At 42.5% G+C, this 26,520-nt stretch overlaps 1 protein-coding gene across 1 annotated transcript in view; it reads left to right on the top strand.

The window, feature by feature from the left end:
- LAMA3 (laminin subunit alpha 3) overlaps positions 1 to 26,520 on the top strand; it is a 259,558-nt gene that overhangs the window by 53,572 nt on the left and 179,466 nt on the right. The window contains exons 3-8 of the mRNA XM_025273657.3: positions 8,029 to 8,146; positions 9,132 to 9,250; positions 10,790 to 10,960; positions 15,512 to 15,603; positions 20,370 to 20,485; positions 24,198 to 24,316. Coding sequence (XP_025129442.3) covers positions 8,029 to 8,146; positions 9,132 to 9,250; positions 10,790 to 10,960; positions 15,512 to 15,603; positions 20,370 to 20,485; positions 24,198 to 24,316 — 735 coding nt within the window. The remainder of the gene's footprint in view (positions 1 to 8,028; positions 8,147 to 9,131; positions 9,251 to 10,789; positions 10,961 to 15,511; positions 15,604 to 20,369; positions 20,486 to 24,197; positions 24,317 to 26,520) is intronic.

Raw genomic sequence — 26,520 nt, forward strand, 5'->3', positions numbered from 1 at the left:
GTAGTCTTGGAAAGTCCCAAGAATACTCTAGTGAGAAAAATATTGGCAAGGGGGAGGACTGGAACATGATGGAGGGTGTGGACTTGTTTATGAAAAATGATGATAAATAACATCGTTTAGAATCTGATTTACAGTAAATCATAATCATTGAGAAATACTTTGTTGAACTTCATCATGGTATAAGTCATGTGTAGAAATCAGTGTTTTTTTAGGAGTTGTGGAGTTTAAAAATGCAGATTCAAGGAGGAATTAGATACCGTGGTTGCTGATTATTGAAGTTGAGTTATTTAAATCTCTTTGCCTTGGAAGAAGATGATTATCATTTCCCTTGTCCTGTATAGTTTGTCAAACAAATTCCAGTGCTATTTATTGATTCAGGGATTGAACTAAATGTCATCCTCAATTTTATTATAAATTAGCAAAAAAAAAAAAAAAAAAGTGTGAATAGGGAAAGTAAGTTTTACAGGGAGAATCAAGTCCTGGACAAAAAAGATTCCCCGAGAGTTCAGTGTAGCAATAGAGTTGGATAAAATATTGGACTTCATTGTGAAGGTGAGCTCAGTTCTTGGACTCCAAAGGGCTTCAGCTTATTTAAAGTGAAAGTGTGAAAGTGGAAGTTGTTCAGTCATGTCTGACTCTTTGCGACCCCATGAGCTATGGAATTCTCCAGGCCAGACTATTGGAGTGGGTAGCTGTTCCTTTCTTCAGGGGATCTTCCCAGCCCAGGATCAAACCCAGGTCTCCCACATTGCAGGCAGATTCTTTACCAGCTGAGCCACCAGGGAAGCCCAAGAATACTGGAGTGGGTAGCCTATCCCTATTCCACAGGATCTTCCCGACCCAGGAATCGAACCAGGGTCTCCTGCATTGTAGGCGGATTCTTTACCAGTTGAGCTACCACGGAAAGTAAAAAAAGTGAAATTGAAAGTCGCCCAGTCCTGTCTGACTCTTTGTGACCCCATGGACTATACAATCCTCAGCTTATTTAAAATTACCACCAAATCTATCTGTAAAATTTTAGTTGTGACAAAATGCTCTTGAGTAACATATGTTAATTTCAAACCCTACCCTTTGAGTCTGCTTAGGAAATAATATTGAATAGTTAACATCTATAAGGACTGAAAACCATGCTATATGTCTTCAATCACTTTTTTCCTCCAGAGTTAAGAATTCATCAATCATGACATATAGATGCAAATGTTTCACCTTCTCCCTGCCTTTTGATTTTTTTTTCTTGAAATCTTCCACTGAAAAATAGCAGTCTTGTCATTTTTCAAGTTATTGGAGTGATCCAAATCTTTAGACTGTATTTTGGCTCAGGGTTTTATTGCATGGGGTTATTGTAGTTATTTTTAATGAGGAAGTGAGATATTTTAATTCTGTTTTCCTTCCCACTTCCTATCCTAATCCTTGCCTCCTGGTGACTTGAATCTTAATTCCTTAAAAGGAACCTAGGAAGATGTGTTGTTGGTATTTAAATTATGGGCAGGCGGTCATGTGGGATAAATGGTAGAAATCTGTGCTACTTCAAAGAATAGGAGGAGGAATTATGAGAAAAAAATTTAAAGACAGCGAGGAAACATGCAGTGGCCAGAACTTGTTAGCAATGCAATGTGTTTTCTCTTAAAAGGAGATTCTAGGGTGAAGGTTCTTTCCTGGGGTGAGAGATTGACCTGGGACCTCTTAAGTCCCTTGCTTTAAGTTTCTGGAATGCTCTACCTTCCCTCAAAGGGGAGCAGGTGCTTTTGGGAAACAGTGAGAGGAGCTGAGGGACACAGTGACTTTCCTCCCGAGCACCCTCTTTCCGATGGTGCCAAGGTCTGCACTTCATAGGGCAGGGTGGTGATAAACCCACAAGAAAGAAGTGTCCTCGCCAAGCTGTTGGCAGACATGCTGTTTGGACCAGGATTAAAAGGATCTGTTTCAGGCCAGCAGAGCCGTATTTTCGTCACTGGACTTGATTGTTTAATGGGGATTGTATTTCATTTTGTAAGAAGTTTTCCAACAAGATTACTAAAACGGAGTTTAATTCCACTTGACCTGCATTTTTCCGTCTCAATTAAAAAGTTTCTATAACATTCAGTTCAGTTCAGTTCAGTTGCTCATTCATGTCTGACTCTTTGTGACCCCATGGACTGCAGCACGCCGGGCCTCCCTATCCATCTATAACAGTAGCTCATTCGATAAATTTTTCAACTGGACATGAGCCTCAAAGGAAATGTAATTGTTTGGTTCTGGATTTTGGGGCTTATTTTTTCATAACTCTTACTTGTATTTTTACATAGATAGTAGGAACATTTGTAATTCAGTTAATTAAAATAAATGTGTTAAAATGTCTCTCTATGGGTTACTTATTAATGACACAGGAAAAGGTAACTTTATAATTGGGAAATCTGGTGGACATCTTAAACAAGTGGTCAAACATAGCATCAGTGTTAAGAGGACAGCGTGGCATCCTGTGCCCCCTGGCATGATGCCATGAGAAAAGGATGTCCCATGGGCAGTAATCCTGCCAAAATGTTTACCCTGAATCAGATCATGAGGAAATAATCAGACACATTCAAATAAGGGAACATTTCTGTGATAGAAAGATGTCAGTACCATAAAAGAAAAATCATGGGAGAACTGCTGTAGATTAAAGGAGACAAGAGACTTGACAAGTAAATGCTATCCATAATCCTTGACTGCATCCTGGATTGGAAAAATACAATGGGCATTTTTAGGAGAATCAGGGAAACTCAAATATCCAATTCAAGATGATATATGATTTTTGTTTAAATGATAAAAATTTGATGGGCATCAAAATGTTGTTTATGTAGAACTGTCTGTGTTCTTGGAAGATACATGCTGAAATATTTAGGGTTGAATCATAACGATATCTGAAATTTGCTTTCAAAGGTTAGAAAAAGATATATGTGTGTGTGCAGACACAGAAAGAGAGAAAATACAAATGTGGCAAATATTAACATTTGGTGAATCTAAGTGAAAAGCGTAGGGATATTCATTGTACTGTTCTTTGAGCTTTCCTGTAGGTTTGAGAATTATGCAAAACAGAAAGTTGGAAGAAGACAATCAGGAAATGCTGCATTGTGGAGCAATGTTTATCAAATTATAAAACTGTGATATCAGATTTATTTCACATTATAACTTAGACTTTTTTGAAGGAAGGTTCCTGTTTCGTTGAGTCAGAAGTTAATTTTGGATGTGACTTTTAATACATTTGCATAATATTTTACAATTTCACATGTCTCATTTAATAAATTTCATTTCGATTCAAAGACATATATTAAGCACCTACTCTGAGGCAACAGGAGTGATTAAGACACGGAGATGTCAGTCTAGTGGGAATGTCATATGAAAACAGATATATGACACAGAGCTTAATGGTGGTTTTTAAAATGGAGAATGTAAAATTTGTATGAAGTGGATATTCTTGTCCCTCACCTATGTATTAAATATCTTTTATGATTGTTTTATTGGAGAAGGCAATGGCACCCCACTCCAGTACTCTTGCCTGGAAAATCCCACAGACGGGGGAGCCTGGTAGGCTGCAGTCCATGGGATCGCTAAGAGTTGGACACGACTGAGCGACTTCACTTTCACTTTTCACTTTCATGCATTGGAGAAGGAAATGGCAACCCACTCCAGTGTTCTTGCCTGGAGAATCCCAGGGACAGGGGTGCCTGGTGGGCTGCTGTCTATGGGGTCGCACAGAGTCGGACACGACTGAAGCGACTTAGCAGCAGCAGCAGCATGATTGTTTTATATTACGATTTTATGGACAAGGAAATAAAATTGCAAAGTGCTTCAGTGATGGACTTAAGAGTCACAGGACTGGTGGGTCAGAGATTTGCTGCTGGAAATTGATTCTTCTCTGCCGTTAGCAGGCCACTGCCGAGAACACTTTGGGGCTCACCTCTGTCTCTGTGTTGCCAACGAGCGCCCACCCCCTACCCCCCAAACTAGGTGGTGATTGCACAACTTTAATATTCAGCCCTTCATTCGTGGCATTCATTGAACACCTGCTGCCGGCATCTGGGGAGGAATGAATAGGTGCTGGGCTGTAGGAGCTGGAGTCTCAGAGGCTTCAGGGTGATGAGCATGAGGATCAGACAGGGCTGGCTCATCCCACCTGCTCTCCCTGAAGGCTTTTAAGTCAAAGTGCCTTGGGCCGTAGCTTTCCAGGTGGCTCAGTGGTAAAGAATCTGCTTGTCACTGCCAGAGACTCAGGTTTGATCCCTGGGTTGGGGGAAGACCCCCTGGAGGAGAAAATGGCAACCCACTCCAGTATTCTTGCCTGGAGAATCCCATGGACAGAGGAGTTTGGTAAGTTGCAATCCGTGGAGTTGTAAAGAATTGGACTGAGCATGCATGCCTTCTTATAATTATTATCTGCTTCATTAAAACATTATTTAGGGATTTCCTTGGTGGTCCTATGGCTAAGACTTTACACTCCCACTGCAGGGGGCCTGGGTTTGATCCTTGGTTGGGGAACTAGATGCCACATGCTGCAACTAAGAGTTCGCATGCCATAACTAAGACGCTGTGCAGCCAAATAAATATATTTTTTTAAACTTTATTTAAAAGACTACTTTGTACCTCCACCTAATGCTCATCAGCAACATTCAAGCCATCTTAGCTTGTCTCATAAACACATGGAGAAAGAATGACAACTCAGTCCTTTTCGGTTACTTTTCCCTCTTTACTTTATCTCCCAAATGTTATTTCTTCAAAAATGCACAAAGTGGCCTTCTCTTTTCTGCCTCGAGTGACTCCATAGCCTGGCGCTTTCTCGTTCCACCAAGGGCCCTCCTTTACATCCGTGAGTCTCAAGTGTCGCTGGTGCTGCTTTGAAGTGTTTCGAGTGATCAAAGAGCAATCATAAATAACTGATAACTCGGGTTAACAGAAGGCGCCATTTAGAAGGCACAGCGTTTAAAACTATCAAGTAGAAGAGAATAAGTCCCCACCTGTTGGCTTAACATACGTGAACCCACTGTGAACCCACTCAGGAGGCTGCCTCTCGGTGCCATCTTGAATCTGTACATTGAGGGGAAGTTGGCGGGCACGCAGGAGAGCTTGGCAGGAAGCCACTGCAAGTTGAACTGCAGTGGTGGGGAGAGAGAAGCAGAGTCTGTCAGTGCAGAGGGACTCAGAAAGAATGAAATGTGGCCTCCCAGTGTCTGTGCACAGAAACAGGTGCTGAGGCATCTCAGAATTAAGTGGCTAAGACAAAAATGGAAGGGAAACATTTGGAGCGGAAAGTCCTGTTGGTACATGGTGGAATCCCAGGACTTCTTAAACTAGATCCCCGTGGAAGGCTCAGGGAATACTGTGGTATGTCTTCCCTTGCTCGATGTGGGATTTTTTAATTTTTATTTTTAAAACTCTTATGGCCACACCACTCAGCGTGTGGAATCTTAGTACCTTGGTGATGGTGGTTTAGTTGCTAAGTCATGTCTGACTCTTGCAACTAAACTATATGGACTATAGCCTGCTAAGCTCCTCTGTCCATGGATTCTCCAGGCAAGAATACTGGAGTGGGTTGCCATTTCTTTCTCCAGAGGATCTTTCCAACCCAGGAATCGAACCCTGGTCTTCCTGTATTGCAGGCAGGTTCTTTACCAACTGAGCTATGAGGGAAGCCCTTATAGTTTTTAGTTTCTCAACTAGGGATAAAACCCATGCTCCCTGCATTGGCAGATCAGAGTCTTAACCACTGGACAGCTAGGGAATTCCCTCAATGTCAGATTTTTAAATGCTGTGCTGCTTTCAAGGAATTATGCATTATCTCAGAGTAGGATGAAGCAAAACAGAGAGGTTCCCTCTGAACCACCAACACTATTTCATTGATGAGAATTTGTGGTAGCAGAAAGTGCAGCTTTGGAAAACCAATGCACTCAAATATCCATCAAGATGTATTATCACATAGCTCCCTACCTCCTGGCTCCCTGTAATGGAATCTTAGCCTATTTGGAAATAATGATGTCTAGAGCTTCTTTGACGTTATTTCCTCCAAGATGAAACAGATCAAATATAAGGACTGATCAGGTTTGGTGGCATTGCTAATTATCAGTGAGTAGAATATACAAAAGTGCTGGATTTTTACACCTGCAAAATGTGGGCACGTTGCTTCACCTCTCAGAGTCACACTTTCCTCATATGTAAAATGGAATTCATGAAATTTCACTTTTATTGTGAGAATATTTGTGAGATGCTTAACATATATGGTACCTAGAATATAGTAACCATTAAATCATACACTATTAAATAAATAGGGTCTTGGGGACATGCTATGATTATAGGATTTTCATGGAAGAGATTAAGAATGTTTAAATTATTATTCTATCCTGAAATGTTTCATTTGTATTCTCTCTCACGTATCTAAAAGCAGTCTTCTCTTGATGTGATCTAAGAGATGTGCCACTTTTTTGGTTGGGTTGTGCTGCGTGGCATGTGGGATCTTAGTTCTCAGACCAGGGATCAAACTCCCACCCCCTGCATTGGCAGCACGGAGTCCTAACCACTGGACTGCCAGGGAAGTCCCAAGATGTGTAGTTTTTAAGGGAAATGTATCTGTTCTGATTCTTCAAACTGGGAGTTCTCAGATTTCCTATGAATTTCTTCAATATGTAATAATGGTGCATGTCTTCTGGGATTTATTTCTCCTATCTTTAGGGATTGCTTTATGGTTTTTAGAGTACCTTACCATTCTGAATTAGTTTTTCTCCATGAGACTGGATCATTTTTTCCAAGGATGGGTAGACAATCTGAAAATACTAATCTGAACCCATGAAGCAGATTTTCCAAGATCAAAGAACAAGTGTTTGGGACTAAACCAACTGAACTCAGGATTTCTGTAATTGGTATGACAGTTCTTCTTTCCACAGAGAAGGAAGAAATCGGACATCTTAGAGTGAAGGATAGTCTGTGACCAAGAGTGGAGATGACACAGGAGTCAAAGTGTGGTTCCTGAGACCTTTCAGGAAGGGTCCCCAAGCTAGGAGGTCCGTTTTCCTATTATGGATTTATGTGAAGCCAAATTTTCTTCCAGTACTTCAACCAAAACATATTACAACAAGTATGAGAGTCCAGCTGTCTTCTATGAAGGCAGACATTCAAAAAGATCTTAAGGATGTAAATTAAAGCCACTGTTTTCAGTATATATTTTTTTATGCTTTTAAAAATATATGGTATATTGTCCCCTGGGGTTGGGGAGTATGGGGGATGGGGATAATCCTCACTCATTAACATGTTAGCATATTTGTTTAACACCTGTGTTCCTTGTCATCCTAGGCTCTTTGATAAACACATAGATTCTTAGGGTTCACAGGCAAGCCAGATGAGTTTTGAGGGAAGGGGCAGGAGTAGCCTGCAAGGACTCCTGGGGTCCATCACCGAGGCATGCTGGGATTCCAGGATGGGAGGCTAAAGAATCTGGACCAGTGCTGCACTTCATCTCTTTCATACATTGGCATTGTCCTGGCCGTGGGCAAAGAGTGATGAGGATGAACAAGAAAATCAATGAGGGGGAGAGAAATCAGGAGAAGAGGTGATGACACAGGAGTCGGAGATGCTCCTCTCTACATGCAGCTGCTCAGGTCTCATCCTGCAGCCATGAGCTCTCCAAGACCTGGACCAGGACCGTTGCACTCCTGGGAGATGCTTAGGTCTGTACTGTCTTCTCCAGGTCTTGGAAGAGCTTAGCACATGATGACTGCTGTTGGACATCAGACATCTCTGAATGTACAGACTTGAAGATGCCATGTAGGCTGGTTGAAATTCAAGGGTATAATGATTAAGATGTGGCAAAGATTAATGTCTAGATTCAGTGGAGGAAGAAAAATTATGACTTGGGGTGTGAAAATGTTAAGCTGGAGAGGTCCATTTGGCAGTTAGAAATGGGGCCTGGATCTCGGGAGGGGCATAGCTAGATGTGTCAGCTTGGGAACCACCATCCCATAGAGATGGTGGAGTGTTTGGATAGACAAAGTGAGTTGAATAACTGTTTATCTTTTGCTCTATCAGCTTTTCCAGGTGGCCTATGTTTTAATCAAATTTGCAAATTCTCCTCGCCCTGATCTTTGGGTCTTGGAAAGATCTGTTGACTTTGGAAGCACCTACTCACCTTGGCAATATTTTGCTCGTAAGTAGTCTTACCTACCATGTTATGAGGGGTTTGAATTATTTACAGCAGATCAAGACTGTAGGTTTAATTAGAAAGTTAACCTTTCAGTGTGGTGCATCAGGGGCTGGTCTGTTTTAACTTTCTAGCTTACCCTCAGAACATCCGTTTCTAAAGCGTGTGTGCATGAGTACCAGGGATACACATGTATAACTGGGGTTGAAACCCCTCTTATGATAATGGTTCTTGGTACTATTCAGGGCGAAGCAGTGTATCTATAGGGCTTCCCAGGTGGCGCTTGTGGTAGAGAACTTGCCTGACAATGCAGGAAACATAAGACATGCGGGTTTGATCCCTGGGTCAGGAAGATCCCCTGGAGGAGGGCATGGTAACCCACTCCAGTATTCTTGCCTGGAGAATCCCATGGACAGAGGAGCCTGATGGGCTGAAGTCCATGGGGTTGCAAAGACTTGGGGCACTACTGAAGTGACTTAGCATGCATGTATGCAGTGTATCTGTAACTGGGCCAGAGCTTCATTCTGTTTCCTTTTATGTAGAACCATGAAGTAAGTTCCATCTTTATGGATCCTGCCTTTTCACGTTACTTACCTTGACCTTGTCATCTTCACTAATGAAGAATGTCTGAGTCTCTGAACCCTATGATGAATTGAAGTGGACCGGAATCTTGCTATAAAGGCATTGGGTTTTCCAGGAATGCTCCTTAGAGGGTAACCTTGTCTAAGGAAGAGTGAAGATTTAGAATGAAATTTTCAGACTATTCCTGTTGAAAGTCGCAACAGGGCTTTCAGTGGCCAATATTTAAGTGGCCTGAAATGGCTTGGTTTTTCTTTCATGAATTAAGAATTTCATTCTAAGATTCTATCTAAATATCTTAAATGCTTCTCTGGTCTTTCCCTTTTTGTGTATTTTCTTAAAGAAACATGAGATTTAAGAAATTTAAAAGAGGACAATATTTTATTGTACAAAATTAATGTTTCTTTCCTAGATTCTAAAGTAGACTGTTTGGAACAGTTTGAGCAGGAAGCAAACAGGGCTATCACCCGAGATGATGATGTACTTTGTACTACGGAATATTCCCGGATTGTGCCATTGGAAAATGGTGAGGTAAGTAGCTTTGGGAGGCCTTGAGAGATAAGACTTAAATATGAACATGAAGATGCACATTTTTTATAATTGTGAACCTTGCATTTTCAAGGAAATTTAACATAGATGGAAAGAAACCATGTTGAAGATGCCCAGACTGAGTTGCTGGAAATTCTTTTTTTTTATTTTAATTGAACTATAATTGACATTGGAAATTCTATTTGAGGTCTTTGATTTTTCTTGGGAAGTCAGGATTCTGACTCCAAGGCCCATAGGTCTTAGATTCTCTTTTCTGTTGGAATATTTAAAAAGTGGATCACTGGTGATTGCGGTGAAGACCCCTCCCACTGCTTCACAAACACCTTATCTCCCGTTGGAGTAGGGGGATGAAGGGGTGGTGGCAGAGCTAACCCTGATCCTTTTTGGCAGGATCGGTGGCATTTGTCGGGGAGGGTTGCATGTTGTTCCTTGTGAAGTCAGCCAGGCTATTGTTAGGGAAGATGGAAAATAGCGTGGTGGGAATCAGAGAAGAATTCCATGGAGTGAGTTTCAAGTGAGTGTCTTTAAAGGGTGTCAGTCTCATTCTCCTTAGGTAGGGAGATCTTTCTTGAGCAGCTGTATCCAGTATCTTCCAGCGATGGGTCAGTGGTTCATATCTTAATAAATGGTTGGGACTTGGATTTCATCTCCTCAAGCTTTAAAACAAAACTTGGGTGGTCCAGTGGTAAAGAATTCACTGCCAATGCAGGGGACATGGGTGTGATCTCTGGTCTGGGAAGATTTCACATGCCCCAGGCCAACTAAGCGTGTGTGCTGCGACTCCTGGGCCCACACTGCAGAGCGTGTGCATTGCAACGAGAGAAGCCACTGCGATGAGAAGCCTCCCACCACAGCTAGAGAACAGCCCCCGCTCACTGCAACTAGAGAAAGCCCATGGGCAGCAACAAAGAAGCCGTGCAGTCATACATAAATCAATTTAAAGATATAAAAAAATAAAAGCAAAACCTGGGTTTTGAATAGATTTCTTTGTCCCCATTCACTGTTTATATCCAGAGATTTCCTTTTTTCAACCTCATTTAGGTTTTTAGCTTCCTTTCTTTGATGCAGCTTGACAAAAATTGTTTCCTTATTTTCATAGATTTTAACATTATACTTCCAACATCTCATAGTGTTTATAGCTCCACAACATGGATACAACAAAGGGTTTGTGAATGGAAATGATTTACAGAACCCAAGAGCCCAGGTTTTGAAACATCAAATGACTCAAAGAAACCAAGAGTTTTGGAGCTTTAGTTGTGTGTGTGCTACATCACTTTAGTCATGTCTGATTCTTTGTGGACTGTAGCCCGCCAGGCTCCTCTGTCCCTGGGATTCTCCAGGCAAGAATACTAGAGAGGGTTGCCATGCCCTCCTCCAGGGGATCTTCCCGACCCAAGGATCGAACCTGCTTCTCTCACATCTCCTGCATTGGCAGGCAGGTTCTTTACCACTAGCGCCACCTGGGAAGCCTTTGCTAAAAGGACTTTTTTTCTCTATGTGTGTGTGTGGTGGGCCTTTTAGGTTGTGGTGTCCTTGATAAATGGTCGGCCAGGTGCAAAAAACTTTACTTTCTCCCACGCCCTGAGGGAATTCACCAAGGCCACAAACATCCGACTGCGTTTTCTCCGAACCAACACCCTTCTTGGACACCTCATCTCCAAAGCGCAGAGAGATCCAACCGTCACCCGGCGGGTGAGTAGTGCTCTTCAGCGCCAGGACAGCAGCTTTTGGTACTTTGTTTGCTTGTTGAATTCATTGCCTCCAACTCTTTCAAGTAAGCCTTTTTTTTTTTTTTCAAATTGGAGTTTAGTTGCTTTACAATGTTGTGTTAGTTTCTGCTGTGCAGCCAAGCGGATCAGTTTTATATGTACATAATCCCCTGCTTTTTAGATTTCACTTTTCACTTTCATGCATTGGAGAAGGAAATGGCAACCCACTCCAGTATTCTTGCCTGGAGAATCCCAGGGATGGGGGAGCCTGGTGGGCTGCCGTCTGTGGGGTCGCACAGAGTTGGACACGACTGAAGCGACTTAGCAGCAGCAGGTAACTATGAGAACTACTGTAGCGCGCAGGGAACATTACTCAGTGCTCTGTGATGACCTGAATAGGAAGGCTGCCCCGCCCCTGGGATCTCCAGGCAAGAGCACTGGAGTGGGTTGCCATTGCCTTCTCCAATGCATGAAAGTGAAAAGTGAAAGTGACGTTGCTCAGTTGTGCCCGACTCTTAGCGACCCCATGGACTGCAGCCCACCAGGCTCCTCCATCCATGGGATTTTCCAGGCCAGAGTACTGGAGTGGGGTGCCATTGCCTTCTCCGCTCATAGTTACCTAGTAGTATGTATATGTCAATCCCAATCTCCTGACTCATCCCACCTCCCCCTCCCCCTTGGATGCTCATATGTTTGTTCTCTGCATCTGTGCTTTTAAGTAAACTTTACAGCCAGTAGCGTCAGAGACCTAGGAGTTGTTCTTGTCTAAAATATGAGATGCAGTTTAGAAGTTTGGCTGTTAAAGACAAATCATCATATTCAAAGAAGATGAAAAGCAAAAGATGACAGCCATCCTGGTATTAGTCTGCTGTTATAACAAGTAGTCCCCAAGTGTCAGAAATGAATACAATAAAAGATTAGTTTTAGCTCATGTCACAGTCTGATATGGGGTCAGCAGATGGGATCAGTTCCACATGGCCGTTCAGGGTCCCAGGCTGTTTCTGTATAGAGCCACAGCCATCCTAGGATGTTGGACCCCAGGTCCTCCTCACATTCCCTGCAGCTGGTCAGCTGATGAGGGAAAAGAGAGAGAGCATAGGGAGGGTGAGTCTCCTAACCACACAGCTCACTGCCATTGGCAGGAACTGGTTGTGGGACTCATTGGACATGCAGGAGGCTGGGTAATGCAGTGGAGAAAAGCAAGGGGTACAGGCATTGGTGAATATCAGTACTCTCTGCCAGTGTTAGGTGGCCATCCCTCACTCTCAGTGTCAGGACAGTCCCCTGACTCCTGGGCACAGAGGGTACCAGCAGAATCAATATCCCTAGTTCATTCTCCTCCCATCCTCTGATCCCCTCCCCTGGTGTCCCAGTGGTCAAATCTAGCAGGAGGCCGAAGGAAAAGAGACCCTTGTCATCCCATAAAGTTCAGCCTCGGGGCAAAGGGCAGGATGGAGAGGGGTGCACGGTGGACTTGGGAGGTTGAATGGAAGATGCCAGCTCTATTTTATAGTCTGGCTTCTTATGTAGGTAAGTCAGAGAGCTGGGAAAAGAAGGGAGAGAGAAAACTCAAGTTTTGCTACTGTTTTGAGTTTTCCAAAAAGGCCAGTCCTCTGGAGTATGGGTGGCCTGTTTCCTACAATTTCAGCCCCCTTAGCTGTCTCTGAGCTGCTATACATGGGAACTACAACTGGATCTGAGGGTGGAATTTACAAGGGAATCCCGGCCTTTCTGATCAACTGTAGCCAGAGTGTTTCCATTCCTCTACATTTGGAGCCTTACCACAGATGTCCTCAGCACATTTTTTTTTTTTTTTTTGTCTTTTTGAGGGTTGTAAGGATACTCCTATGTATGTAGATTTCTTTTCACTTAGATGAATGTAGTCTTCTCTATTAAGTAATTTTTAATTTGAGTGTAATTGGTTTACCGTGTCGTCTTGGTTTCTGCTGTACAATGAAGTGAATCAGCTGTATGTATACATATATCCCCTCCCTCTGGGACCTCCCTCCCACCCCCCATCCCACCCCTCTAGGTCATCACAGGGCTCTAAGTTGAGTTCCCTAGTATACAGCAGCTTCCCACTACCTATCTGTTTTACACCTGGTAGTGTATATATCCAGAGAAGGCAATGGCACCCCACTCCAGTACTCTTGCCTGGAAAATCCCATGGACAGAGGAGCCTGGTGGGCTGCAGTCCATGGGGTTGCTGAGGGTCGGACATAACTGAACGACTTCGCTTTCACTTTTCACTTTCATGCATTGGAGAAGGAAATGGCAACCCACTCCAGTGTTCTCGCCTGGAGAATCCCAGGGACAGGGGAGCCTGGTGGGCTGCCGTCTATGGGGTCGCACAGAGTCGGACACGACTGACACGACTTAACAGCAGCAGTGTATATATGTCAGTCCTACTCTCCAAATTCTTCCCACCCTCCCGTTCCCACACTGTGTCCACATTGGAGTCTCTATTCCAGAAGTCCATGGGCAGATGAATGGATAAAGAAGATGTGGTACATGTATACAATGGAGTATTACTCAGCCATTAAAAGGAACAAAATTGGGTCATTTGTAGAGACGTGGGTGGGTCTAGACTTTGTCATACAGAGTGAAGTAAGTCAGAAAGAGAAAAACAAATATTGTATATTAACACATATATGTGGAACCTAGAAGAATGGTACAAATGAACCTACAAGTAATTTTTTATGGCGTGCACCGCGTATATAATCCCCCTCCCCCAGTCTAGGTTGCTCTTTAAGTCGAGGAGCCCAGAACTCCAGCTGTCCTGTTACACGCATCACGTATGCAGATGAGTGAAGGCAGATGGCGGGCTTCCCTCTTGCCACTGCTGCCCTAACCCATGTGCAGAGAGAAACTTCTGTGGTGAAAGCTTCTGAGTGTGCACGTGTCTCAGAAAGCTCGCCAATGCTGCATTTATCTGTATTGACAAGAGGGGCTGTTAGTGTCTTCAGACTAAGTAAGACATGGCCAGGAAGCTAAGACACCTCACAGCTTTTAGTGAGGAGGTGGGAACAGAGCCCCAGCTTGGAGTGAGTGGGGAGGTTTAGGATGATAACCTCGGCGACAGCCAACAGATACAAAGCCCCCTTGTCCTTGTGAGTTCAAAGACTTCCTAACAGATATCCTCGCTGGTGACATCACCTCAGTGAGAGAGATTATTTATACCCTGACCCCTGAATTCCTTACTGAATCCTGTGCATCTCCAGCCAAGGGAAGGAAGGGAGCTGGCAGTTGGTGCCACCCATTGTCACAGTGGAGAGACCCCCACCATGCTGGAGATATGCCCTGTCCGTGAGATGGCCACCCACATGGCTGGACTGGTTTAGGGGACGAGCCTCAGCTGGGTCTGTAGCTATCTGGCCTTTTGGAGCTTGAACCTCTGCCTGTGGCTTTATTCACCCTGCCGTAGGCAAGCGGACATCCACAGCTGCTGGTGGGCCCTGCCGGTCTCAGCGCTGTATCTAATCCATCTTGATGAATATTGTTCTCCTTTCGGAACCTGCATACAGTTGGTGGCAGATGTTTGCTACAAAATTATGTGTTTGGTAAATAGATAATGTGCAGTATATTGTGCACTATATGGGACTCAGCTTTATATTAAAAAAAGAGAGAGAAGCTAGGAAGCAGGCAATCCCTTTCCCAAAGGCTATAGGGTGTGTTTCTTTTCCAAGGTAATTTCTCTTCATGCATTTAAAGCATTTAATTAAAAACTTTTTAAAGTTTAGTTTTATTTTTAAAGATTTTTTTTTTAATGTGGACTATTTTTAAAGTCTTTACTAAATTCGTTACAGTATTGTTTCTGTTTTATGTTTTGGCTTTTCGGTTGTGAAGCATGTGGAATCTTAGCTCCCCAATCAGGGATCAAACCTGTGCCCCCTGCATTGGAAGGTGAAGGCTTAACCACTGGACCACCAGGGAAGTCCCAATTATATTTTTAATAATGTAACAAGTTTTGATCATTAGTCACGACAAGTATACCATTTTTTTCATTTAATTTTTTTGTCTTTTGACTATGTGGCATATGGGATCTTAGTTCCCCAACCTGGGATTGAACCCACGTCCCCTGCATTGGAAGGCGGAGTCTGAACCACTGAACTGCCAGGGAAGTCCCAATTACTTTTTATAATGTAACAAGTATAGTTCATTAGTCATGACAGCTGTACCATTTTATTTATCTATTTTTATTTGTCTTTTGACCACGAGGCATGTGAGATCTTAGTTCCGTGACCAGGGATTGAACCCACGTCCCCTGTATTGGCTGCACGGAGTCTTAAGCACTGGACCGCCGGGGTATTTTATTTTTTTAAATGGACAGATTCAGCAGGGTGCTATTACATTTGATTGGGGAATGTATTTTTTTGTAAGAAAAGTTACATCCAAACGTGGCTTCCTTTTGTGCTGAGGGAGGCTTAGGAGACAGGATGGAAGGGAAGAGGGTCAGTACAGGTGTGCGTTAAAGATTAGTAAAGTCTATGTCAGGGCTTAGTAAGACTGACATGTTCTGTTTTCTGCTCTATAGTATTATTACAGCATAAAGGATATCAGCATCGGTGGGCGGTGTGTTTGCAACGGCCATGCTGAAGTGTGCAATGCAAACAATCCGGAAAAACTGTGAGTACCTTGTAGAGATTTTTTTTTATCTTTCTATGAATGTCTAATTGTTTCAGTGGTGTTGGCATCCTATTAAATACTTCTAAGTTCCTTCCCTCAATAGGAATGTTTCAACCTCAACACAAAGATGATGTGTGTGTCTCCTCTCCTGCATCCCAACACCCCCTTTCCCACCCCCGCTCCAGACGGTGCCCCAGGCAGCCACAGACAATTGAGTACAATTTGCAGGAGAAATGTTTGGCATCCCTGGTGTATGTTTTCAAATCCTTTTTCATCTTTAAAATTGTGGTACAATATATATAAAGTTTACCATCTTAACTATCCTTAAGTGGGGGTGGTTTAAGTTCATTGGTGTTTAGCGCATTCATAGTTGTGCAACCAACCTCCAGAACTCTTTTCACCTTGCAGAACTGAGGCTCTTTACACACTACACACCTCTGCATTCTGTCCTTTCACAGCCCCTGCAACGCCATTCTACTTTCTGTCTCTATGAATTTGTCTACTCTGAGTGTCTCATAGAAGACACAATGTTGTCTCTTTGTGACTGGTTTATTTCACTTAGTATGATGTCTTCATAGCATGTGTCAGAATTTTCTTCCTTGTTAAGACTGAATAGTATTTCGTTATGTACACACTGCATTTTGCTTACCCGTTCATCTGTTGATGGACACAGGTCACTGCCACCTTTTATCTGTCGTGAATAATTCTGCTATGAACGTCAGTGTAACTCTGGGCGTATTTCACATATAACAAGATGCGTGTATCTCTAATATTGTGTTCTGCAGTTGTATGTATGTTGCATTGTGTGTGCTGCTCTGCAGTATGTATGTAAGTGTGGCCAGGTGTGCTCCGTCGTGTCCAACTCTTTGTGACCCCATGGACTGTAGCCCACCCGGCTCCTCTGTCCATGGGATTTTTCAGGCAAGAAGCTTGGAGTGGGTTGCCATTTCCTCCTCCAGGGGATCTTCCCAACCAAGAGATCGAACCTGTGTCTGTCTGCAATTGTATGCACTCACATTATCACTTCTAGAAGGATACTCTGAAGGGCCGGAAATGACCAGATGCTAGATGTGGTAATGTTTGTCTCTCAGTGTTTTGTTTTAAAGTGTTCAGTCCCCCATAGCAGCATTTACCAGGGCTACATTCACTGTTAGTCAAGTTCAAGTTTGTGCATGGCTGCACAACGCTAAGGCCTAGCTACAGGTTTGGGCAGAGGTGTCAGCTACCAGTGTACTTGGTAAGTTGGGGATGCCCTTCTGCCCAACTTGAAACAATCTCTAATGCTATCAGCCCCCTTTCAGGGATCAGGTGGTACTCTCTGAGATAGCACTGTGAATCTATCAACCGACAAGTCCTTAATCAGTAAGGGCTTGCTTATTAATGATTAAATATCCCTGCCATGTAACTTCCTGAACGGTTGGGCCCTCAGGCACTAGAAGCCAGGTCAAAGAAGTCCGGAGTTGGAAGAGAAGGAGAAAAGAGTTCACTGTAGGTCTCTGAGCCTGAGATAAAGTGGTGCCCTGTGGGAGAGGAGAGGAGGAGAAGTCACTGGAGAGAGGCTGAGCTTCCCGTTTGGAAGAGCTGCTGGCTCTGTGGCCTTGGCAGACCTGCGGGGGTTCTGTACTCCACGGTGAATTGCTCCCGGCGTGTGTCACAAAATATCTCTCCGTCCCTCAGTGAAAGGCTGAGTGCCACTGGTCTACATTAGCACAACTGCCTTGCCTCCCCGTCTGCTGGTTGGCTTCTGCCCAACAGGCTGACCTGCACAGGTGATTCACGGAGGCCTCTATGAATAGAAAAAAAGTCTTATGTTCAAGGTGATTCAATGACCTAACGGAGGGAGCCACGGCTGGGCAATCAGCAATCAAGTAGAACCCATGGCAAGGCAAAAGAGGACTTTAATCAAGCGTGGGTACAAGGCTGACTTTGATGTCCAGAAACGTGGAAGGGTCATGGGTTTAATTCTGAGCTTCCTAGCAGTCAGCTCAAAAAGGGAACCCTGCTCAGTTTCATATTTCACTATGATCATAATCTAAAAAGGATCAGTTGTATAGGAGGTGAATGTTGACACCGGGGCCAGATGAGACGTCTACCTGGAGGTGGATGAAATGGTCATGACGAGGATTCTCCAGTCAACAACATATTCAGTAACATCCTTCCAACAGGCACAGGGATTAATTTTCTACACCAGTCATCAGCCTGGGCTGAGAGAGAAACAGCAAAAGCAGTTATTTGGGGGTGGCAATATGATTCAGAAAGGTTTCCAGCTCTCTTTTCTTTTTATGTACTCAATATGGATCTCCCTATAAGAGTAGTTGGACACTTCACTGGTGGTCCAATGGTAAAGAATCCGCCTGCCAACACAGGGGACACAGGTTCGATCCCTGGTCAGGGAAGATTCCACGTGCTGAGGAGCACTAAGCCTGTGCGTCTCAGTGGCTGAGCCTGCATTCTAGAGCCTGGGAGCTTCAACAAGAGAAGCCACTGCAATGAGAAGCCTGAGCACTGCAATGGAGAGTAGCCCCCATTCGCCAGCACAAGAGAAAAGCCTGCACACGGCAATGAAGACCCACTGCTGCCAAAAATAAATATTTTTTTAAAAAAGAGAGAGAGTAGTTGGACTCCACAATACCAGAAAAAGAAAAAAAAAAAGAATAATAAGACTGTATGTTCTTTAAGCAGTTTTCCCTAAATATTTGTTCAGTCCAGCTTAAGCAAATGCCTCATTGGCAATGAGCTGAAAGTGCATCTCTGACCAAAACTCATTTGGACTCCAGCTATTCTGTGTTGCCAGTTAAATCTGTGTCCATCTGCTTTAATAGGCAGCTGAGTTGGGAAAGGGATGATGCCTTTTCTTAGGAGAGTAACCTTCCCATCTCCCCTGGGAAGGATTAATGGGATCCCCATGGGCACAACCAAGAGTTTTCTTAACTCTGTTTTGAATCCTCTTTCAAGCACAGATGAATGGAAGCTCAGAGCTTGGAGTTCTAATTCAGTGCCATTTCTATAGTTATTTCATTTAAGCCTAGAAACATTTTAAGGTACATCTATAGTGGAAAAGCTATGACAAACCTAGACAGCGTATGAAAAAGCAGAGTCATTAAAAAAAAAAAAGCAGACAACACATCCCTTGGCCAACAAAGTTTCGTATAGTCAAAGCTATGGTTTTTCCAGTAATCATGGATGGATGTGAAAGTTGTGTCATAAAGAAGTCTGAGCACCAAAGAACTGATGCTTTCAAATTGTGGCACTGGAGAAGACTCTTGAGAGTCCCTTGGACTGCAAGGAGAGCAAACCAGTCAATTCAACCCTGAATATTCATTGGAAGTGTAGCCACATGTTCTGAGAAACAAAGTCACTCAGAATGACAATGCAGATAGTGGAGTGCAGTTTATTACACCAGGGGGCCCCAAGGCAGAGTCTCCTCTTAGCCAAGGACCCCAACCAGTTTCTGTGAAACCTTATATACCCTAAGTGTACGTGCTGAAACCCACCTCCCCAAATTCTCTGAAACTAGTCTGAACAAAGGAAAGATACAATCAAAGTTAACCCGTGATTTGTTTGCCTTAAACACGTGATTCATATGCCTTTAACCCATGATTTGTGTGCCTTAAACCTAGGTAGTTAACAGTGGACAACTATCAGTATGCCTGTGGTCATACCCCAATAAGCTTGATAGAATTTACGATTCTATTTGGCTACACAGATAATTAGGGTATTCTTTTAGGCAATGGAGTGTCTAGGTATGAGCCCTGGTGCTCTTCCATCCGGAGGGGTCTGGTTTTCCAGTTGGTATGTCATTTCCACAGATACTGGGCATATAGCTCAAAGTCCACAGTCTGGCCCAAGGTGAAGTCCTGCTTTCAAGAGGGAGCCTGTTCTGTTTCCTCCTTCAGAAGAACTGATGCTGAAACTGAAGCTCCGATAGTTTCGCCACCTGATGCAAAGAGCTGAGTCATTGGAAAATACCCTGATGCTGGGAAAGATTGAGGGCAGGAGAAGAAGAGGGTGACAGAGGGTGAGATGGTTGGATGGCATCAGCAACTCAATGGACATGAATTTGAGCAAACTCCGAGAGATAGTGGAGTACAGAAAAGCCTGGAATGCTGCAGTCTATGGAGTCACAAAGAGTCAGACATGGCTTAGCGATAGTTAAGTTTCAAAATAGTTCTTTGAAAGTAGATTTTTTGTGTTTACCCCATTGCCTTGCTGAGTAATCTGAGCTTTGGCCCAGTGATGGAGCTGTTTTTTGGAGCTGGACCCTTCAAGCAGGGTCCTCTGAGATGCTGTGAGTGACTGTCTCTTGGATTCTTTGTACCTCTGGCCAGACACCAGGCTGAAAGTAAGCAATCTGACCCATCTCACAGATGACTCTAGATTTTTGTGAAGATGTTGATACTCCGCACACCTCAGTACCCTCAGCACTTGCTCCTGTGTTGATTTATCGTTATATAAGGTGGTAGAGAAGATCTGGGAGTTTGGAATCAGACAAACTTCAGTTTGAAATCTGGCTCTCTGTTGACCATCTCCTGAGTTTTGGCAAATATTTAAATATCTCTGGATCTTAGTGTCACCACATGTAAAGTGGAGTTAATAAGCAGGATGGAGGGACTTGAAATAACATATGCAGAGTGCTTTGTTCTCATAGTCACGCAGTGGTACCATAGGTGACCATGATGACTCAGTTTTTCACACGGGAGCAGCTGATCTTCAGTTAAAAAAAAAAACAACTTTTCAGTAATAGATCTGCTTTGTTATATGCCCAGGTTTCGGTGTGAATGCCAGCACAATACTTGCGGGGAGACGTGTGATCGCTGTTGCATGGGGTACAATCAGAGGCGCTGGCGGCCTGCCACGGGGAAGCAGAGCAATGAGTGTGAAGGTGAGCCCTGGAGGAGGGACCCTGGGGCGCAAGGCCCCGCCCATGAGCCCCCTCCCTCATTTCTGCCTGAGGACTGAATGCATGTGTGCTCAGTTGCTTCAGTTGTGTCCGACTCTGCGCGACCTTGTGGACTGTAGCCTGCCAGGCTTCTCTGTTCATGGGATTTCCCAGGCAAGAATATTGGAATGGGTTGCCATGCCCTCCTCCAGGGAATCTTCCCAACCCAGGGATAGAACCCATGTCTCATTTCTCCTGCACTGGAAGGCGGGTTCTTTACCTCTAGCACCACCTGGGAAGCCTGCCTAAGGACTGAGGGCAGTGTTTTTCCTGTGCTCGTGAACAGGGCAGGATCATGTCAGTCTCGAGAGTCAGAACTATCCATCCCAACGAGTAACTCACCGACTGGAGGTAGAAGTGCCCCACTCTAAATTCAGATAGAAATATGTGAACAAAAATAGCAACAATAATGACCATTAATATATATATATATCAAACATTCACTGTGTGTAAAGATTGGGCAGAGTGCTTTGACAATTGGCCTCTCTTTTTAGCAATCTAAAATGCGATGCAGCCACTATTAAATTTTAAACCCTTACAGTTTCTTAGGATGTGATACTGGATTGGAATCCTGATTTTTTTGAGGACCGACATCCAAGAAGGTGGTGAGATTGATGTCTAAACAGAGAACTGGAAACACCGAGGGAATAGGACTGAGGGGGATGTAGGGTGGAGAGGACCAGAGAAGGAAGGAAGAAAGGCGAGAGGCTGCTTTTAATTATGGGCACAATATAAACCAAAAAAAAAAGTGTTATTTTAGCAAACGAGCCCCATGACAGCCAACTAAAGATCCCCTTTTCAACCCACCTTCTTAGAAAGTCACATATGTATTCCATTTGCTAGAAACGGTTTTTAACTTGTCGTTATTGACTTTGGAGATTGTGGCTTATTTTTTCCTGAATATTCTTAGCATTTGAAGATGAATTTGCTTTTATGAAATGACCAAAAGGTGTTTGGATCCAGGTTTGTTGAACTAGGGGGCTTCCATGGTGGCTCAGACCGTAAAGAATCTGCCTGCAATGCAGGAGACCCAGGTTCGATCCCTGATTTGGGAAGATCCCCTGGAGAAGGAAATGGCAACCCAGTCCAGTATTCTTGCCTGGAGAATTCCATGGACAGAGGAGCCTGGTGGGCTATAGTCCATGGGCTCTCAAAGAGTTGGACACGACTGAGTGACTGACATTTTCACTTTTGTTGTTGTTGTTGTTTTAACTAGATGGGTAAGAAAGCATTTTGGCCAAAAAATTCTTGTAACTGTTAAGAAATAAGACTGTGATTTCTGTAACTAGCAGAATTACTTAGAATGCATTTCTGGTGAGAAGTTCCAAGCGAGCTTTGAGAGATGCTAGCTTTGTTGGAAGGTATGGATGCTGTCTGGGTGAATGCTCAGGTGATCTCTAGGTCCAGGATGTTACCTGGATGGCCATCCTCGCTTGATAGTCAAAGCTAACAGGTTCCTTTTCATTGAATCCCCTACTTCTTATCCCTAGATAATAGGACCAAAAAGAGGAAAAAGTAATAATCAGGGGTTGTTTCTTCCAACACTTTCAGATGCTGGTTTAAAATAGTTTGATTGAGTAAATGTTATCACACAAACTCCAACACTGGTCATATGATTTGTTTCCAGACTAATGGAACCCCTCAGTCACATGCTTACTCCAACATGTGTGATGACTTTTAAATAATTTCCTTTCATAAGTTTTTAACTTTCTTACACTTGCCAAAATGGTTAAAAATTACAGGCTGCATGTGGAAATCAGACCTAGTAAGATATTTGTTAGATGCTGTCTAAACTCCATGTGAGTTATTGCATTCAAAATAAAGACTTCTGACGAAATAACTGATGTAGTAAATAGAAATGCTTAAAAAAATCATGGCACCACTGAGGAAATGAAAATAAGAAAATGTTCAAGCTCATAAAAACAGGATTAACTGGGGACTTCCCTGGTGGTCCAGTGGTTAAAACTTCACCTTCCAATGCAGGGGGCTGTGAGTTGGATTCCTGGTTGGGGAGCTAAGATCCGCATTCCTCAGGGCCAAAAAACCAAAACATAAAACAGAAGCAAGGCTGTAACATATCCAATAGAGACTTAAAAGAACAGGTTAATTTGGAATTCTAACTCAATCTTCTTCCCTAATAGATTTATCTGAGAACTTGATTAAAATATACAAATTCCTGGAAAGATAGAAAATTTAATCTAGGCAGAATGTAGTGAATATGTATTCTACCTAAGAAACAAGAAGAATTTTACTTGTGTTAAATCTTTTTCATCTTGGCAATGATGAAAATCCTAAATGGGTTTAAACTATGTTTTCTAATTTTATAAGTATCATATATTAATTGTAAATAATTTAGAAATTATTCCTTGAAGTAAAATCATTAATACTTTTATTACCTAAGAGATCCACTATTAATATTATGTTAGGTATTCTAGTGTTTTTTCATACATTAAATGCTCAAGAGTATATTATTTTATACAATTTTATATCTGGATCTTTTTCACTTAGTATTTAAAAATATTTTCCTGTATCATTAAAAACTCTTTGACATCCTTTTTGATGGCACACGGTATAGTCATTCTTGATTCAAGTGTATCTAAAAAGTGTTTGTTTTGTTGAGTCCTTACTGAGTGCAGGGCACCATGCTCTATTACAAACAAAACCTGAGCAGTGCTTGACTTCATAGAACTCAGTCAAGCAAATATACTGTTGTTTGCTTAGCCATTTCCCTATGGTTAGATGTCAAGATTACTTCCATTTGATCACTATTATAGACAAAGCTGAGATGAAAGGCTTAGAATGTTGACTGAGAGAATAGGTTTTGGAGTCACAGAAAGACAAGTCAGGATTCTGCCTGTCTGACTTGTGAACTCTGTGCGTGAACACTTCCCTTAACCTCTCTAAGCCTCAGCGTCCCCGTCTGGGCTATGGACATCACCATACCTCCCCTAGAAAGTTATTATGCATATAAAATAAGATAATGCATGTAATGCTTTCCGTAGTGTATCAGGAACTCAGTTATTCTTGGCAGTAGGAGCAGTAGTAATATTCACTTTGTGCAGCTTAATTGGTATGTTGTTGTTGTTGACCCCATGACCCCATGAGCTGCAGCATGCCAGGCTTTCCTGTCCTTCACTGTCTCCCAGAGTTTGCTCAAACTCGTGTCATTGAGTCGGTAATGCCATCCAACCATCTCCTCTGTCATCCCCTTCTCCTCCTGCCTTCGATCTTTCCCAGCATCAGGGTTTTTCCAGTGAGTTGGCTCTTTGCATCAAGTAGCCAGAGCATTGGAGCTTCAGCTTCAGCACCAGTCCTTCCAATGAATATTCAGGGTTGATTTCCTTTAGGATTGACTGGTTTGATCTCCTTGGCATGTTGATTTATCTTAATTTGTTGTAATTACATATCTTATTTTTTTGAAAAGAGAAACTTTCTCCCAATTAATATCAAACAAAGAAGGTATAAATTGCATATGGTTGTAGGCTGATCTTTGTGTAAAAATCTCTAGAATTTTCCACTGAGGGTATCCATGGTGCTCCAGAATGGACCTTCTTGTAGTTCAGTTAGCAGTAATCCTCAGGGGCAGGGGGTGCAGGGATTTACTGAGGGTCTCACAGTCACGATGCAGTGCTAACTTAGAATGCTCTTTCCTCAGCATGCAACTGCCATGGACACTCCACCGACTGTTACTATGATCCGGATGTTGAGAGGCAGCAGGCAAGCTTGAATATCCAAGGCCTCTATGCAGGTGGAGGGGTCTGCATTAACTGTCAGGTAAGGCACTATTTAAGTCAGCCTAGGAAATGAACAGTCAGGAAGCCCTACTCTAAAACAATATCACCAACTTCCCTGGTTGCTCAGTGGTAAAGAATCCGCCTGCCAGTGCAGGAGACATGGGTTTGATCCCTAGTCCGGAAAGATAATGCACGTGCCACAGAGCAATTAAGCCTGTGTACCACAACTGTAGAGCCTGGGCTGTAGAGCCTGGGAGTTGCAACTACTGATGCTCGTGTGCCCTGGAGTCCATACTCCACAAGAGAGGCCACTGCAATGAGAAGCCCGCGCACCACAACAAGAGTGTAGCCCTGGCTTACTGCAACTAGAAAAAAGCCCAGGCAGCAACAAAGACCCAGCATAGCCAAAAATAAATAAATAAATAATATATAAAAATATTTTTAAGGACATTTATAGGAAATTTTAAAAATAAAAATAAATAAAATGATGTCAAGAAAGTAATATGCAATTGAAAGGATTTTCTGACACCCTTCTCCACTTTTGTACATAGAAAGCCTGCTTAGCTGGATGTAATTTAGAGATTGTAGGGAAAATGGACTGAGGTATATTTGCCCGAACTCTGTTGATTAGATTTTTGGGTCTTTGCCTGATTGGAGGGGGGAATTCCTCTCATCTTGACTGCTATCCATGTTATAGTAGAAAGGCTCTAAGATAGGACAAATTCGTATCAATTTCCATGCTGACTTTAAATCCCATTTTCAAATGGATTCTGAGTCTAGAGGAAGTATGTCATGATCGGTTAATGATGTCTGCCATTGATATTGAAACCAAATAAGAATTGATTCTTCATCCCTTCTGTAGAATGATTGGGCTCACTGGAATTTAGCTAAGAGGTGTATATAGCAGAGGAGGGTATATGTATACCTGCCTCGAGATATTCATTAAAAATTGTGTAAAATGTTCATGAGTTTAGTCTATATTCTGTCTTGTTTGCTTTTAGAATGATATTTTGTTAATGTTGCCATTAAAGAGGCACTTTACATGAGGTGCCTATTTGTATGGAACCAGGGATACACCCCCTCAGAGAGACCACCATTCTCTGCATGTCTCCCTCTCCACACATTTTTATATCGTCTGTCATCACAGTTAATTAAATACAAGTAAATATGCACCATAGGTTTGTTATGAATCATTGGGTTTTGTGACTAAGTGAGAGACCCCAGGATCTTGTTAAAGCTATGTGTTACAGAACCTTCAGGTGATTTGCGTACACATAAAAACTGCAGGTACACTGGACAGTCTGAAATTTGATGAAGGGCATTTATGAAAACCCTATAATGGACGTCGTGTTAGTGATGAAGTGCTGAACTCTTTCCTTCTAAAGATTGGGAACAAGAAAGGATTCTTGTTACAGTGTCCTGGAGGACCCAACCATTGCATAAGACAAGGGGAAAAAAAGTATTAAGGTCAGAAAGGAAGAAGTAGAACTAGTAGAACTGTTTCTGTTTGGAGATGACATGATTGTTTATGTAAAAAAGCCTAAGGAATATACAAGACAATTACCAGAACTAATAAGCGAATTCAGTAATTTTGTAGGGTACAATGATAATATAGAAAAACTAGTTGTATTTATATATACTAGTAGCAAACAATAGGAAAATGAAGTTAAAATGTGATTAAAAATAGTATAAAAAAACATAAAATGCTTAGGAACAAATTTAGCAAAAGACATGTAAGACCTCTCTGTTAAAGCTAAAAAGCTTTTCTGAGAGAAATCTAGAAAAAACTAAATAAAATAGAAAAATGTAACATATTTATGGATTAGAAGACTCAGTAGTATTATGATAACAGTTTTCCCCAAATTGCTGGACCAAGTTAATGGAAGTTCTTATTTTTTATAAAGATGTTGACATGTGGATTAAACTTTATATGGTTATATAAATGACCTAGAATATTCAAAGTTGTCATGAAGAAACTAAATAAAATTGGAGAACTTATCATACTTCAAGATTAACTGTAAAGCTACAGTAATTGAAGCACTGCTACTGACATAAGGCTGGAAGAACAGATCAGCATTGCACAACAGGAAGCACAGAAGCAGACCCAGACTTGGATCATTTTATGTCCACAGTGGACATTTTATTTTTGATAAAAAGTACCAAGGCAATCTAATGGCAGGAGGTGGGGAGAGAAGAGAAAGTCCTTTCAACAAATGGTTCTGGAGTAATTGAATTTTATATGGG

The sequence above is a fragment of the Bubalus bubalis genome, chromosome 22 (assembly GCF_019923935.1).
Source record: "Bubalus bubalis isolate 160015118507 breed Murrah chromosome 22, NDDB_SH_1, whole genome shotgun sequence".
Classification (NCBI taxonomy): Eukaryota; Metazoa; Chordata; class Mammalia; order Artiodactyla; family Bovidae; genus Bubalus; species Bubalus bubalis.